This window comes from Aquarana catesbeiana, linkage group LG03 (genome assembly GCF_042186555.1).
Source record: "Aquarana catesbeiana isolate 2022-GZ linkage group LG03, ASM4218655v1, whole genome shotgun sequence".
Lineage (NCBI taxonomy): Eukaryota > Metazoa > Chordata > Amphibia > Anura > Ranidae > Aquarana > Aquarana catesbeiana.
The window spans coordinates 552,214,741-552,232,774 of record NC_133326.1 but is presented as its reverse complement, the minus strand read 5'-3'; the positions used below and the strand labels follow the sequence as shown (position 1 = coordinate 552,232,774).

Here is an 18,034-nt window from a genome sequence, read left to right as displayed (position 1 = left end):
GGAGGACAAAGGAGACGCCGAAAGTCTACGAACATGAGCAGCTATTCATGAGCTGTACACAGCGCATGCGCAATTAACACTACATTGTGCCACACGCTCCCGATGCTCGTGCAACTCTGCAAGGGGCAGGTGTAGGGGCGGAGGCATACAGAAGATGGCCAGAGCTCATACGATGCCCATCAACATTGAACTACCCGCCCTTACCAGCTCTGCCCATCATTGTAAAACTGCAAAGACGTGTAGTTTACACGCTTCTCAATATTACATCCGCTCCTTTGAGAAATCCTCCCCCTTTTGGCGTCTCCTTTGTCCTCCGTACTGCGCAAGCGCAGCGCCTGCGCAATATAGGGCGGACACTATCCGATGGGGGACCTTTCTCGGCAGAACAACGGCTCCCTGTTGGTACGGGTACCTGCTAGTTGTCTCCGAGTTGGGGGTTCGTGACTGGAGGCCTTGGAAGTGACTAGCAGGTACAGTTCTGGTTTATGCCTATTGGGACCTTGGGCTCCATTATCGTTAATAAACTGTAGGTTACGTTTAAAAGGTTATTGATATGTTAATTATTGGTTATTTATATACAGTGGAACCTCAGTTTGCGAGTAACGCGGTTAACGAGCATTTAGCAAACTGAGCACTGTATTTCTAAAAATCCTAACTCGGTTTGCGAGTGTTGTCTCGCAAAATGAGCAGGATTCAGGCCAAAAGTGGTGTGCAGTACCACTTTTGGCCTGAGGTGGGGGGCGCCGGAGCCGAGCAGAGCTGAAAGTCGCCGATCAGTGCCGTTCGGAAATGCACAGAAAGGCCCGAGGACAGTTTGGCTGACCTCGGCAAACCTTGGAAAGGCTCATGAACGGAGTCTTTCCGAGGTTTGCCGAGGTCAGCCGAAGTGTCCCTCGGTCCTTTTCGGCCGTTTCCGAGGCTCTCCGGCGCTCCCCGCCTCTGGCCGCATGCGGTATTACATCCTATTGAAGTCAATGCGGAGCAAATTATTTTCGATTCCATTGACTTCAATGGGAAAACTCGCTTTGATATGCGAGTACATTGGATTACGAGCATACTCCTGGAACAGGTTATGCTCGTAATCCGAGGTTCCACTGTATTTGGTTAATAAAACGGCTGTTACAGCCAATTTACCCCAGTTATGTGTGGTGTGGTCATTAGAGGAAAGGGGGTGGTTTTATTGGCATAGCAGGTAACAAGCCATGGTTAATACCATAGTCATGAGGAAATGAGCATGTATTGCAGACATGTACTGAGCAGTTTTTTTCCCCCCAGACATACACTTTAACTCAGTAAAAAAAACTAAGTACAGAACCTGTGTCATAATTTTATTTAGTGTTTACAGTAAATTACAGAATTATAAAATGTTTTGATCAGAGGGTGATGCTGTAAGGCACTCAGGTAGGTCATATCTTAAGACTGAGGATTTTATCTGTCACTGCGACTAGCAAGTGATCCTCCTTCCGGGTCCTAAAAACTAACGGAAAGTTGGTGAATGTGGAATCCAAGAGGAAGCATATGTGAAGGGTGCATTCTACGATGAGGGTCCGAAAATCACACTGCTGGGGTGTCTCTGGAGGTCCCATCCAGGCTGATCCTTGGACGCAGACCGATTTTCTGCATCACCCGCTCCATCTGTGGCTGCGTCATTTCGCGAAGGCGCTGGGGGACAGAGAAACATGAGTTTCCGGAGATCTTACTGGTAACAGGCATACAATTTGTGGGCTTCTCATCAGCAGTGAAACAACACAATATCAGGCTTGATCTGACAAAATGCTACACTCTATATATTACTGGCTGTATAGATTATGTTCCTAGTTGATTGACTTTTGGGAGTTCCTACTTTTCAATTTAGGCTACTCACAAAGCCAAAATGACCTTTAGCTAGGAAGATCTCTGTGAAACTGACGAGGATGAGTTGTAGGGTTGCCAAACACAGAAAGTCAAGAAGATGTTTATTTGTTCTTTTATTTGCTCAAATATTCCAAGGAAGAAAATAATCCAGTATGTTTTGGGAGTCTTAAAGGAGGGTTCCACTCAAATTTTTAACTTAATCTTACCCCCTTCAGTTAATTGCATAGATGTTCAAATGCCGCACGAAAATTTTTTTTATCGCTTAATTACCTTTATATTGTACTTTATTGTGGCACTTCCTGTCTCTCCTCCCATGGGAGTATTTATTGCCTTTCCCCGGCGCCTCACTGTCTACTGGGAGCTTAGTGTCAGGCTTCCCAAGATTCACTGCGGGAACAATGATCATGTGCGTGAACAAGCTGTGAATGAACAGCATTCACCGCATCCAGGAAATCAATGCTTGTGGGCTTCAAATGCCCACAAGCAAGATGGAAACAGCCAGCATCACATTTTTAAAGTTATTCTTCAGTACGAAAACAGACAGAGGCAGAAATATTACACCCAAACTGTGAGTATTATTTTGGGATTAGCAAAGTGTCTCAATGACCTAAAAAAAAAAAAAAGACTGTTCGCCGGACTCCCACTTTAAATTGCCCCTCTATTCAGGGCTTAGAAATCTGGTAGCCTGTCGAATTTTGGGATAGAAACAGCCGATTATGGTCAACAAAACCAGCTGTCAAACATTCTGCCTTGAATACAGTTCTGTGGTTGGTGTGCCCTAAAAAAGGGGGTATTGTAAGTCCCCCAAAACACATTGGAATGTTTATTCTTGGAATATTGAAGCAAATTAAAGCACAGAAATTTGAATTCTTGACCTCTTGTTTGGCACTCCTACGCTTCATCCTCCATGGAATCACAAAATACTACACAGCATCTAAGCACTCTACAGTGACATATATGTTATTAGCACTATATTGTTTTTTGGCAAACGTTAATGCAGGGGAATGGCAGAATGTTGAATGTTGTGATGATTTGTAAGCTTGTCATGTCTTAAGCTTAGTACACATGGTTCGAATGTCGAGTGGCATTGGCCAGTTCAATAGAAACCGACCGACATTTGGCCGTGTGTACTGCAGTTGGGAAGGGGCATGACCGAAAAAGGTCCGTCGATCGGCTCCCAATCAGCACTCTCAGCCAATGGCCAACCCCTGTCAAAACACAATAGAATAGCAGAGGAGAACGCTGTACTAGCGCTGTACAACCCTGCTGGGTTGAATGAAAAAACCTACTAGTGTGTACCAGAGAAATGCTAAAGTGTTTATTTTCAATCACCCTGATTGCTTATTATTAGAATACTGTATTGTTTAGGTGAAAAATTAGTGCAAAGGATTAGGGTACAGATGCTAATGGGTAGGTTTATTATGAGCAGAGTAATAAACAATAGACAGACAAGGCTGGCATTAATCTTCTATATTTCTACAAAATTGTCTAGTCAACCCATAGACCCAATATTGGTTACTACCACCACACAAGTATAATAAAACATCATTGCAGTGAAGTTGGGATTAGCAATGTTGCCAAAATTTTTGGGGAAAGATTGCAAAATTAAATATTTTTTGTAACTGATAGGCAGCCCAATGGGCAAATGAAGGAGTGCACATGGTAATCTGCCAATCCTGCTGCCAATTATGAAGCTGTTGCTTAGTGCTGCCAGGCTGCAATAAGAAGTGCTGTTACTGGCAGGATTTCCAGGTAAGACATTTTATGCTTACAGTGAGACAGGAAATTGTAATCGAAATGGTGCTGCTGTTCAGAAAGGGAATGAAAATATCAGTGTCCATCTTTACCTGACTGAAAGTGCCAGAAGAGGTGAGAAACAGGTACAGCATATAACTGGGTATCAGCACCATAGACGACAGAGCCATGAGCCAGCCAATGCCCTGTCCCCATGTAGGGTACACGTACCGCCCCAGGGTGAGGGGCGTCATCTCAACAGCGCTGAAAATGAAGACGCCCTATGTAGTAATAGAATACACAAGAATAGGTATGTAAATTTAAAAAAATCATTCAGTTTTAAAGAAGTTCTAAATATTTTGGTAAATACATTGTTAAAGATAAAACATGATTAAAGAGCAACTCTAGACAATATATGTAGCCAACCAGTAAATTGTCAATGCTATCCAACAAACACTTCAGCTGTGCAAAAATCAGGCAATTTATTTTGATGAGGGTTTTCAGAAATATACCGCAGCCACAATTCTAGGGGCACCTCACATGGTCACTGAGAGTGTACTTCCTGAACCATGTGCTGTCCAATTTCCTCAATCACATTCCAAGATTTGAATCTGGTGGCTATGACATGCTTCTCAGTGCTGTTACCTATACCTGTAAGAAGGTAGGGTTCAGACCCCTCTCCTAGTGAGATATCTTCCAACTTAGCAAATAGTGGGAATAATTTACTAAAACTGGGGAGTGCAAAATCTGGTGCAGCTGTGCATGGTAGCCAATCAGCTTGTAACGTCAGCTTGTTCGATTAAGCTTTAACAAAAAAACTGTAAGCTGATTGGTTTCTATGCAGAGCTGCACCAGATTTTGCACTGTCCGGTTTTAGTAAATCAACCCAGTGTCTCTGTCTCACTCATGACTCTAAGGCTGGTCACACTGTCACGGTTTTGTGTACAATAATCCGGCACCGGATTTTAACCCCCTGCCCTAGCTGCTCGGGTTCCTGCCAATCCTCCCTGAACTTAAGTATTATTAAGCATTTGCCCCTGTGGGTAAGTGTTCGAGCAACGTGTCTCCGTGCTGAAGCTGGACCTCCCTGTTTCTCCAGCATTTGCTGTTCCTTCAGTACTCTTGTATTCTATGTGTTTGCTCGGTCTTATTGTTCTCAGTGCTTTCCCTCTTGCTATGCTCTTATGTTTCCTTCAGTTTCTGTCTATGTATCCCTTCATGTTGTTGTGGGTGCTCTACACAACCATTTTTGTTTCTTGTCATTTTGCTTTGCCCCTTCTTCCTGCTTGCTGTGTCCATCTCTCTCTGTGATATTACCCAGCTTTCCCCGCTCTCTTGTGCTACACCCTTGTTCCCTGCATCCTCCCCCTAGTGCAGTGCAACATCATCACCTCCAGTGGCTCTGGTAAAGACCAGGTGACTCCTTAGATCCTGCCATTCTGATACCCCCCATTTGTGTGTGGTCACACTGCTCCTGGCAGATGACTCTTCACCTCTGGGCAGTGTAGAATGACCCCCAAAGAAGTGTAGAGGGCTAGCATTTTTGCATTTCAGTTTGGATCCTTGGCTTATTATGGGGTAAAACAAACAGTTGGCAGTAGTCACTTTAGTCTTTTTTCATTTGCTCAATAAACTCTAGAGAGAGGGATAGGGTCACAGGATACCCTTAAACAGCTAAATATTCCAGGTCTTCCAGTATATACAAAATTGATGCTGGAGCCCTTTGAGCATCCTTCGAATAATAATTATCATGGGACTGAAGGAAGTGAGCTCACATGTGAATAGGTGGTGTTGGATGTCCTGTGGGGCAGAGTCTAAGTGCCAGCCTGTGTTTTATCAGGGACCCATTGACAAAAGGTTGGTCATGACCCCCCGGTTCATGCTGTTCTACTGTGTTAGGACTAGCTGGCAGAAACGCACAGAGGCGTACAGGTAGTACTGGTGAAGACTGGAACGGTGCTGCAAAGATTGATCAGATCCAATAAACAGGCTGAAAGTCAGGGCAGGAGGCAGGCAAGCCAGGCCAACGGGAAGAGCCAAGGTCAGTATATGAGCCCTGTGATCACCATGTCAACATTGCCATAGTGATTACATGGCCTTATATATAAACCAAGCCATGTCATCAACAGCTGCCACTGTAGTTCTTTGTAAGTGCACTCAATACCACTGGATGCCATTGGTTTGCTTGTCTGTGGCTTCTGTTCTTTGGATGCCTAACAATCTTGATAATGCAAACCCTAAAGCTGGGCTACACAAAAAAAAAACGGACAGAATCGCGGTTGATAGAGGAATCCAACGCCGCAATCCCAGCCCCCAGCCTATCAAATGATCAACTTCTTCTGAGAATGGACAGCCCCACACTGATCAGATTTCAGCCAGTTCATGCCGAACCTCCCCAGTTTCGATTAGTGTATAGTCAGCTTTAGTCTGGCAGCAGTCCCTACTGACCCCCTTAAAAGAAGTAATCCATGGTGGATCACTTTTCAGAAGTGGTTTGCAGGCCTCCTATAGGTGATTCTGCCACCTCCTAAATGTGTCTTTTTTTATTTTTTTATTTTTTTTAGGAATAGGGAACTTATATTGAACTATCACAACTAAGAGTTTGGCGTGCGTCACATTGACTTAAATAGGTGAGTTTGGTAGGTGGCACCTCTTGCCAAATTTAAGATTACACCACCACAATGTGCAGCATCTTAGAGGCCACAACATTCCTTTGGAGGTGGGCAGTTGGGGGGTAAATACACAGACAAACAGCCTATGTGAACAAGGCCTTAGAACTTGAGAACTGAAAATAGGTTTTAGTTTTCTTTGACATAAAACTGATTACTGATAAATGTGCCCTCACCAAACAGACAAAGGGGGTGAAATATGCCCAGCAGAGTTTCCACCACGAGCAAGGTTGGTACCCAATCATTTCTTCGATGTCCTGGTAGAAGCGGTCAACGCCTGAAACAGAGAAAGATACAAGATTGAATGTCACATGACCAGTTATAACACTTCTCTTCTACCCTTGAATTAGAGGTTTCTGTAGTTCTGCAGCCCTCATCAGCCCAGCACTGAAACCTTGAAACAGATTTTCTCAACCAGAGTTTCTTCAGATGTTTGATCCCACCTTACAGTGACTGCATTATTCTGGCACCAAAGTAATTCAACAGTCTTAGTGACATGGGACAAATGAAGTCTCAATGCTTGTCTTTCACATAACTAATCAGCAATGATCATTTTAGCTGTCTGTAATGAGGGCCTTCTTCCCACTTACCACCAATGCAATTGTGCACTTCTCTACCCTCAAATTAAGAGCGCACCTCTCTACTGACCCCCAATAAAAGGGGGTCCTCCTCAATTGACCCCCAGTGTAAAGGGAACATTCATCCACTGAACACCTGTCTAAGGGGGCTTTTCTTCCACTGACAACCAATGTAAGAGGTCTCTTCTCCCACTGACCTTAAATGTAAGGGGTCACTTCTTCTATTGACCACCAATGTAAAGAGGCAATTCTCCACTGACCACCAACATAAGAGGGTCCTTCTCCCACTGACCGCCAGTGTACATGGTCACTTCTCCCACTTAACCCTCGGTGTAAAGGGCTCTTCTTCCACTGACCACCAAAGTAAAAGGGGCCATTCTCTCAGTGACTCTCAATGTAAGAGGGCCCTTCTCCCACTGATGCACAAAGTAAGGGGGCCCTTCTACCATTGAAAACCAAAGTAAAAGGGGCCCTTCTCCCAATGACTCTCAATGTAAGAGGGCCCTTCTCCCACTGATCCCCAAAGTAAGGGGGCTCTTCTCCCACTGACCCCCAAAGTAAGGAGGCCATTCTCTCACTGACCACTAATGAAGGGTGAGCCTTCTCCCACTGACCACCAATGTAAAAAGGGCCCTTCTATCACTGACCACTAATATAGAACAGCAATTCTACATTGACTGCTAATGTAGGGGGCAGTTTTTTTTTCTGACGGACCCTAAAGCTTGCCATAGGCTGATAATTAAAGGCTGAGGCACTATGTAAGTAGGCTTACCATTCAACGTATGATATAGGACAATACATGGCCTAAATTATGGCACAGGTCACCTAACTAGAGAAAGAGCCCACTTTTAATACTTATTATTTAGCAACCTGTGAAGACTTTTAAAATGCATTACATTTTCATTAAGGGTTTTATTCCAGATTAAAGGTTTGCTCTAAAGTGGACCTATACTTATGAATCAAATTAAATTAAATTCAGTTATGGAATTAAAATGAACCCCCTGAGCTGTGAGGAGAAGTGGAAGAGAGAGAGCCGAAAACATTGCCTTATTAAAGTGCACATAAAGGTGCACTCTAAGACCCCTTTCACACTGGAGACGTTTTTCAGGCGCTAAAGGGATAAAAATAGCGCCTGTAAAATGCCTCCCCTGCAGCCCCAGTGTGAAAGCACTCAGTGGTGCACTTGCAGGTGTTAGAAAAAAGTCCTTCAAGCAGCATCTTTGAAGCGGTTTAGGAGCGGTGTATACACCGCTCCTCCACCGCCCCTGCCCATTGAAATGAATGGGCACCGCTGCTGAAGCACCTGCAAAGAGCAAAGCTTTTCAGGCGCATTTAACCCTTTCTTCAGCCACTAGCGGGGGTTAAAAGCGCCCCACTAGTGGCCGAAAAGTGCCACTAAAACGACTGTAAAACGCCGCTAAAACTAGCGGCGCTTTACCGCTAATGTGGCCGCGCTGTGAGTGTGAAAGGGCTCTTAAGTGGACCTTTACTGAAAAATCTAATTAAAATTAAAATCAGTGTTTGAATTATAATGAACCCACCCTGCTATGAGGAGAAGTGGATAAGAGAGTCAAAAACATTGCCTTATAAAAAATGAACATATATTGGTTCTATCATTATTTTCCTTTAAAATTATTTATGCATTTGACACTACGGTCACAGATGACTAAGCAGTCTGAAGCCAAAGATCTTCTGTTGTTTTCTCTCCCATAATGCTCTGGAAATCTATTGTTATGGTTGCACCTTGTGTTAAAACCAAACCTAATATTTTATTTAGTTTTGGATAGAGTGGTATAGAGTTTGACCCCCTGTCAGGTTTTTATTGCCTGGGTATGCAATGAAGAAAGTGCCCAAAGCAGAATGTGTATAATTCAGATTTGATTCTATTGTAAGGGGGCACTTCTCCACTGACCCCAGATATATTGGTATATTTTTCATTGGCCCACCCATGTAAGGGACCCTTCTCCCATTGACCACCAATGTAAAGGGGCCCTTCTTTCACCGACACCCAGTGTAAGCGAGTCTTCTCCCACTGACCCCCTACGTAAGAGAGCCCTTCTACAATTGACCACCAATGCAAGAGGGGCCCTTCTCCCAACAACCCCCCCTTAATGTGAGGGGGCCCTTCTCCCACTGTCCCTTAATGTAAGGGGGCCATTCTCCCACTTACCCTCAATGTAAGGGCCCTTCTTTGCTGACTACCAATGTAAAAGGTTCCATCTACCATTACCCGCTAATGTAAGAGGGCCCTTCTCCCAGTGGCCACATATATATAAAAAGTACCTCTACATTGCCTACTAATGTGGGGGACAGCTTTTTTCTGATGACTTGCTTGGGTTTGCCATAGACCAATAATAAAGGTTGATGCATAATTGTAACTAGGCTAGCATTCATAATGTAGTACCTACATGGAACTGGTCATCTTCCTGGAGGAGGATCCCCCTTGTTACTTACTATTTAGCAACCTGTGAATTTTTTATTAAATGTATTAAGTTTTTATTTGTACAGGTGTGACTGAGACAGGAAATGAAGAAAAATCTCCCTCTCAAAGACATAAAAATACAACAGAAGTTTCCCCCACCACCTGAAACTAGAAAATGAAAAAAGTTCTGGAGATGATCACTTTGAGCTTCCATTCCAATAGGAAGCCATACTCATGGCGGCATCATGCAGTTCTGTAGAGTAATGCAAACAAAGATTTCAGTGCTACTACCCATATAGTCCACCATTAGCAGAGCTCACAGGTGCTTGATCCACAGTCGCCCATCTGAGAGTAATAGTCCATAAGGATGATCCGCACAGCCACTTTTGCTCTAAAATCTTGCTTTTTATTTAGGAAACCACAGTGTACAGCATGTAGATACAGTTGACGCATTTCAGCCTACACAGCTTTATTCATAACGATAAGTTCTGTAGAGCATGGCTTTCCCTATAGGAACGAATTGGGCTACATCATGCATGTGCAGAATGATGCACACGCATGACAGGGCTGAACAGTGAAGGCCGCTGAATGGAGAGTAAAGATGAGTATAAGAGAAGGTGGGCTGCAGCCAGGAGGGTGGCTGCTTTTATTAAGTACTTTAGAACCGACCACAGTAATTTTACTGTGGATGGGTGGCACGGGCAGGCTCAACAACGTATATATACGTTGCTTCGCACACGCGCACTGGCGCACCCCCTTGGGCGTGCAGTTCACCACTCCCCTAATGACACAGCAGATTATGGTTCTCGTCAGTGTTAATTTCGTCGACTAAAATGACTAAAACATTTTAGTCGACTAAATGACTAAAATACGATTAAAATAAAATGACATTTTAGTCAAAAGACTAAAATGGGACTAAAATTAAAATGGCATTTTAGTCAAAAGACTAAAACTAAATTGAAATTTTACTTCAAAATTAACACTGGTCTTTAGTGCCTGTTCATACCTCAATACCTTAAATAATAACAGATGAGATTTTTCACTCCAGTAGTATATGAGTTTGGAAATTGTAGAGAAATGTTAACTAATGCATTACAATTTAATTATACCCATTCAATTTCAGACGACTAAAATGAGTTTTAGTCGACTAAAATGAGTTTTAGTCGACTAAAATGTACTGGAGATTTAGTCGACTAAATACGACTAAAACTAAAACAATTGCAGAAGACTAAAATGGGACTAAAACTAAAATGCCATTTTGATCCACACTAAACAACCATGTGTAAAAAGGTGAATAAAAAATCCCAGTGTCAAATATTAATATCATAAGAAAAAAATCAAAAGAATATGAGTAAAACCAAAATGGGTGACAAGTGACAAAATTTCAAATCTAATAAAAATAATATTAATAATAATCAAAATAATAGGTGAATGTAGATCATTGAAGACTCTAAGTAATTTGATACACCTAACAATAAAGCGATAATAGCATCAGGTAGGCATATATGAATAAAGAGGAATGGTATACACTTTGTGCAAATGACACTCAAGAAAGTGACAATGTGCAATGAATGTGCAATGAACAATGACAATCATATGGGTCTAAACCCCATATCAATAGGTGACAAATGTGCAAAAAACACCCATCCAAGTGGGTAGGGAATAATAAATAATAAATGTCCCAAACATTAAAGTGCTACACACAAAAAGTCCTTCATAAGCTGAAATATGTGACAGCAACGGTTTAGCATGCGGCCGTTGTAATAAACGTGCTCAGCGTGGGTAACATCACAAGTGTCTTCGTGTGCAAACACACAAGTGGGTAATGGCCCCTTACCTTAGGGTAATAGGGCATGCGCATATGATCAATAAGCCTTTGGGGTGTCCACCTAGGGGCTCCAGCGTGTCCCTCACGGTCCTGGATCCGGGATGTAATCCCTCAGGTGTGGTGCAGGGGGGGAGTATATATGAAAAGCAGGAAGAGTCCCTATAGTGTGATACCGTGTAATTAAATCAGTTTTATTTAAGAAAGAAAATAGGGTACTCACATCACAATTTTAAAAACAACGCTTTGTATCCGACGAGCGATGAGCTCGTAAGCCTCTGGCAGTCTCTGCAGCCTGTCTCGTCCCTACGCGTGACGTCACACCTCACGTGACTTCATCAGGGGATGCATACAGGCTAAAACCATGTCCTTAAATAGTATAGTATGGGCGGCAATGGGCGGCCATTTTCCCGTAGTATAGTGTAATATATTACGGTGGCCATTTTCTTGGGGCCGCGCGGTGCAATTAAAGTATATGGTGTGTTGCAGTGTGTGCTGTCAGCTGATTTCTAGAACCAATGGACAGCAGCAATCTAGTGTGAGCGTCTCACACTGTCAGCAGAGGAAGACGGCAGTAAATTTGGCAAACATCAAACCGCTGTAACAGAGGTTTGAAGAGGCAAAAAAATATAAAAGGATATAAAGAAATAACCTAAAAGCGGGCTAAATCTACAGTGAATCTGGTACATTCACCAAACTAGATGGCATATATAAAAAACGCGCGCCAGCGCTTCATACAAAACTCTCTATGGGGGACAGGTCAATGATGTAAAAACGAAAAAACAAAAATATATATATAATAATAGGAAGCTAAAAAAAGGAGGGGGAAGAGAGAAGCGGTACAGACTGGCAGCAGGCTTCAATAATAACTATAAATGGTAATTAAACATAAGTCTAGAAAAAACTAGAAAAAGACATTAAATAACACAGCGTGAATACATACCAGAGACGTAGTACACAGTAGAATAATAATACATTAAAATCAGGTGAGACAAAAATAGAGGAAAAACACGCATATCCTATAAAAACAACTATTGGTCCGGTATTAGCAAATAAAGGTGCAACTCCTGCCAATGTCAGTGGTAAATTTTAGAACAGGTGCCCCAAAAAAACCCCTGGTCCATCACTTGGCGATTTTAAGAAACGCCAGAGTGTATAGTAAAATCTGAGATATATACGAGGCAACAAAAAGAGAAATATTAAGAAAATTAAGAATATAGAAAGTAAAAAAATAAAATAAAATTATATACATAGAGAATATAGACCTATATATGTATATATAAAAAATATAAAACTTTCAATTGGGAGGTAGCTGTTCCTATCAACTCCTTTGACAGCTACCTCCCAATTGAAAGTTGTCACCACAAAAATTGGATTTTTAACATCCCAAAAGGCCAACTAATGCGGATAAAAAGAAATTGCACCAAAATAGAAACCTACTTCGAACAAGCCGAAAAAATGGGCGAGAGGTTCATGGCAAAGGGCTATGATTGCCAATTCATTAAAACCCGGATTGCTGAAGTCTCTAAACTTGATAGGAATGAATTAATCAAATAAAAGACCATCCAAAAAAACCCAATTGAAGGAATACCACTGATCCTGGATTTCAACGTACAATACAGGAAAATTGAAAAGATAATTAAGCAACATTGGCATATCCTACTGGGAGATAGCCAACTACAAAGTATCCTTCCAAAAAACCCGAAGTTTATATACAAAAGGGCACCTACAATCAGAGACTTAGTAGCAAAGAATGTTCTGGATCCGCCAAAGAAAATGTTTTCTTTTTTCACTGGGAATGGATTTTTCCCGTGTAAACGTTGCTATGCGTGCTTGAGGACTAAACTCCCGAATCAAAAGGTGTTTCAGTTTACTTCAACTAGTACAGGAGAGAGCCATGATATTAAAGACTTTATTTGTTGTAATACCGAAGGGGCTGTATACGAACTTGAATGTAGTTGTGGCCTTCAGTACGTAGGCCGGACAAAAAGACCCCTGAGAGTTCGCATTAAGGAACATGTCAAAAACATTATTAATGGATATGACAAACACTGTGTGTCCAAACATTTTCTGACATGCCATAATAAAGATCCCACCCATCTCACCTTTTGGGGGCATTACTCCATATACCAGGCACTGGCGGGGTGGTCATAAGGTGAGAACCCTAAGTAAACTTGAATCAAAATGGATTTTCACCCTAGACACTTTCTGGCCTCGCGGCCTTAATATTGAGTTTGACCTCAACTGTTTCCTGAGTGACTTTTAAGATTTTAAATTCCGCTTTTAGACTTCACATCCCCTCTACTTTATGGCTGAACAAGTTCTCTTAATTTTTTGTTTATTTTCTATATTAACATCATGATCTTAATTGCTTATACATCTTTTATAGGGTCTTCATTTCCGCCCTATAACTATATCTTTATATTTTTTATATATACATATATAGGTCTATATTCTCTATGTATATATTTTTATTTTATTTTTTTACTTCCTATATTCTTAATTTTCTTAATATTTCTCTTTTTGTTGCCTCGTATATCTCAGATTTTACTATACACTCTGGCGTTTCTTAAAATCGCCAAGTGATGGACCAGGGTTTTTTTTGGGGCACCTGTTCTAAAATTTACCACTGACATTGGCAGGAGTTGCACCCTTATTTTCTAATACCGGACCAATAGTTGTTTTTATAGGATATGCTGTTTTTTCTCTATTTTTGTCTCACCTGATTTTAATGTATTATTATTCTACTGTGTACTACGTCTCTGGTATGTATTCACGCTGTGTTATTTAATGTCTTTTTCTAGTTTTTTCTAGACTTATGTTTAATTACCATTTATAATTATTATTGAAGCCTGCTGCCAGTCTGTACCGCTTCTCTCTTCCCCCTCCTTTTTTTTAGCTTCTTATTATTATATATATATTTTTGTTTTTTCGTTTTTACATCATTGACCTGTCCCCCATAGAGAGTTTTGTATGAAGCGCTGGCACGTGTTTTTTATATATGCCATCTAGTTTGGTGAATGTACCAGATTCACTGTAAATTTAGCCTGCTTTTAGGTTATTTCTTTATATCCTTTTATATTTTTTTGCCTCTTCAAACCTCTGTTACAGCGGTTTGATGTTTGCCAAATTTACTGCCGTCTTCCTCTGCTGACAGTGTGAGACGCTCACACTGGATTGCTGCTGTCCATTGGCTCTAGAAATCAGCTGACAGCACACATTGCAGCACACCATATACTTTAGTTGCACCGCGCGGCCCCAAGAAAATGGCCACCGTAATATATTACACTGGACTTCGGGAAAATGGCCGCCCATACTATACTATTTAAGGACATGGTTTTAGCCTGTATGCATCCCCTGATGAAGTCACGTGAGGTGTGACGTCACGCGTAGGGACGAGACAGGCTGCAGAGACTGCCAGAGGCTTACGAGCTCGTTGCTCGTCGGATACAAAGCGCTGTTTTTAAAATTGTGATGTGAGTACCCTATTTTCTTTCTTAAATAAAACTGATTTGATTAAACGGTATCACACTATTGGGACTCTTCCTGCTTTTCATATATACTCCCCCCCTGCACCACACCTGAGGGATTACATCCCGGATCCAGGACCGTGAGGGACACGCTGGAGCCCCTAGGTGGACACCCCAAAGGCTTATTGATCATATGCGCATGCCCTATTACCCTAAGGTAAGGGGCCATTACCCACTTGTGTGTTTGCACACGAAGACACTTGTGATGTAACCCACGCTGAGCACGTTTATTACAACGGCCGCATGCTAAACTGTTGCTGTCACATATTTCAGTTTATGAAGGACTTTTTGTGTATAGCACTGTTTGCACTTTAATGTTTGGGACATTTATTATTTATTATTCCCTACCCACTTGGATGGGTGTTTTTTGCACATTTGTCACCTATTGATATGGGGTTTAGACCCATATGATTGTCATTGTTCATTGCACATTCATTGCACATTGTCACTTTCTTGAGCGTCATTTGCACAAAGTGTATACCATTCCTCTTTATTTATATATGCCTACCTGATGCTATTATCGCTTTATTGTTAGGTGTATCAAATTACTTAGAGTCTTCAATGATCTACATTCACCTATTATTTTGATTATTATTAATATTATTTTTATTAGATTTGCAATTTTGTCACTTGTTGTCACCCATTTTGGTTTTACTCATATTCTTTTGATTTTTTTCTTATGATATTAATATTTGACACTGGGATTTTTTATTCACCCTTTTACACATGGTTGTTTAGTGTGGATCAGCGCTGCACCACTTATTTTTATGCTCTTTACTCTGAAGGTTAGGTGTGTACCCGAATCGGTGCTAGCAGCTTTTCTCGTTTTAGCCGTCCTCCATATATGATAGCGCGGGAATAATCTTATTCTTTTTAAAATGCCATTTTAGTCCTAAGACTAAGACTAAAACTAAATCGAAATTTGTTGCCAAAATTAACACTGGTTCTCGTATGCGTATGGTTACGAATGATTTTCATTCATAACAGCTGGGCTTTCTGTAGTGATGCTGTGATTCGCCCGCAGCTGGGACATGGTACCTGGGCCAGTCACAGAACCCTGTACCATGTGATGAGCTGTAGCCAATCACAGCATATCAACAGAAAGCAAGCTGTCATGAATAGAAACCATTCATGACAGTTCAAACGATTGCTGTTACAGTTTCATCACTGTAACACCAATCACAGTGTATATAAAAACAAGATCCATAATCACCCTTCCAGAGTAGTACAGTATCACTATGGTGACACTAAAGTACTCTGATTAATGTATGTAAGAAAAAAAATAGTAAAAAAAAGAAAGAAAATATTTAAAAAATGAATAAAAAATGATTTAAACACTTATGTTTTACATAATGTCACCAGTCAGTATCCCTGATCATCGCCACACCAGTCATATGATGAGGCTGTACTGTACTGGTGACACTATGTGTAAATAAGATCCCCGATCACCCCCCCCCCCCCAGAGTAGTACAGTGACACTGATAAAAGCATGTAAAAAAAATGTTAAATAAAAGAAAAAAGGTTCTAATAATTTAATAAAAAATTATTTAATTATTATTTTTTGTACATACTGTCACCAGTCAGTATTTCTGATCACCACCACACCAATCATATGCTGACATTGTACTGCACTGGTGACAACTTATATTTAATTCCTTCGTCTTCCAAAAAATAGTGACAAAAAAATAACTTAAAAAAACTTGTCATGCCTCTTACTAAATACCCTGGACTGTCTACTTTCCAAAAAGGATCACATTTGGGGGGGGGGGGGTATTTTTACTGTCTTGGCATTTTAATCACTTGCTTATTGGACACTTATACCCCCTTCTTGACTAGGTCAATTTTCAGCTTTCAGTGCTATCGATAGTTTTTGTCATTTTTGTTAGAGAAATAGAGCTTTCTTTTGGTGGTATTTAATCACCACTGGGTTTTTTTTTTTTTTGCTAAACAAACAAAAATTTTTAAAAAACAACAACTTTTTTTTAGTTTCTGTTATAAAATTTTGCAAACAAGTAATTTTTCTCCTTCACTGATGTGTGCCGATGAGGCTACACTGATGGGCACTAATAAACTGCACTGATGGGCACTGAAAGGGCGTCACTGATGGGCAGTGGCACTGATGAGGCGGTACTGATGGGCATTGATGAGGCGGCACTGATGTGCACTGACATAGGTGTGCGCAGCCTATTGCATTAGGGTGTGCACCCCAAAGCTCAAACACACATGCATGTGTGTGTGTCTACATACTGTACAGTATATATGGTCCAGGCACATTGAGCTCCCTGCAGGCACAGTGAAAGAGAAGTTCGTAAGCATTTCTCTTATGGCAGTGCCAGTAAGAGAGGAAACTGTTCCCATCCCCACTGCCAAAAAAAAGAGCAATAATGCTAATGCACACTGATTAGGGTGTGCCCAGGCACACCTGGCACACACTGTGCACACGCCTATGTGCACTGATGAGGCAGCACTGATGAGGCTGCACTGATATGCGGCACTGTTAGGTGACACTGATAAGCACTAAAAGACGACACTAATGGGCACTGATAGGTTGCACTAATAGCCAATGATAAGTGGCACTGATGAGCACTATTAAGCAGCACTGATAGGCAGTACTGATGGGAACTTATATGCAGCACTGATCTGCAGCACTGATAGGCACTGGTGGGCACTAATTGTATTGATGGCACTGCACTGATAATCAGGGCACTGATGATCAGTTTCCTGTTTATCTACGTACATGTGCCCTGTCAGGTTTGCCAGTTCCCGGCTCTCCTCTCCTCATGCTGTGACAGCATGTGAGGAGAGGAGAGGAGAGTCGATAACCAGTAACTCTGTTTACAGGATTGGACACAGCTGATCATGTGCTAAAGAGCCGCTGTCATTGACCCTTTACCACGAACTGTGATCAGTTATGTCTGAAGGACACAGCGATCACAGTGCATGCCGAATGTGCACCTCAAAGGGTGCGCGAGAGGTGCGGTTTCGGGTGGACGTCCATGGACGCCCTCCCGGAACAAGGGGGGCGCGCTGTAGCCGTCCTTCGGCTATGCTGTGGTTAGGAAGTGGTTAAAGGCCTCTCACAAAATAAGATAGGCCATCTGTGTTCTGTGAATGAGTGCCTTAGAGGCTGTCTGCTTGTAGTTATCAATTAACTACCACAGCGCTGTGAGTACTGTGGTAGTTCATTGATTCTTCCAGTCAGAGTGTATCGGCTTGCTTGTACGAGGTACGAGCAAGCAGATACACTGACACATCTGCAGATCTCTGGTACAATGCTTTACAGGCTCTTGCAACAAAAAAATATTAAATGCACATTTATTTACCTGCAAAAAAAATGCACATTTATTATTTTTTGTCAAAAGGTGAACTTATCCTTTAACAAGAAAACAAAGTAAAAATGATGTGAAACTATTAGTTTTCTC

The 18,034-nt window shown here is 41.6% G+C and overlaps 1 protein-coding gene across 2 annotated transcripts in view; it reads right to left on the bottom strand.

The window, feature by feature from the left end:
* Window positions 1–1,320: 1,320 nt before the first annotated feature.
* Window positions 1,321–18,034, bottom strand: part of LOC141132791 (sodium- and chloride-dependent GABA transporter 1-like) — a 54,250-nt gene continuing 37,536 nt past the window's right edge. For both annotated transcript variants that reach the window (XM_073621654.1, XM_073621653.1), the window contains exons 13-15: window positions 6,434–6,534; window positions 3,702–3,869; window positions 1,321–1,662 (exon numbers count right to left, since the gene is read on the bottom strand). In XM_073621654.1, the coding sequence (XP_073477755.1) occupies window positions 1,555–1,662; window positions 3,702–3,869; window positions 6,434–6,534 (377 nt within the window). In that variant the 3' untranslated portion in view covers window positions 1,321–1,554. The remainder of the gene's footprint in view (window positions 1,663–3,701; window positions 3,870–6,433; window positions 6,535–18,034) is intronic.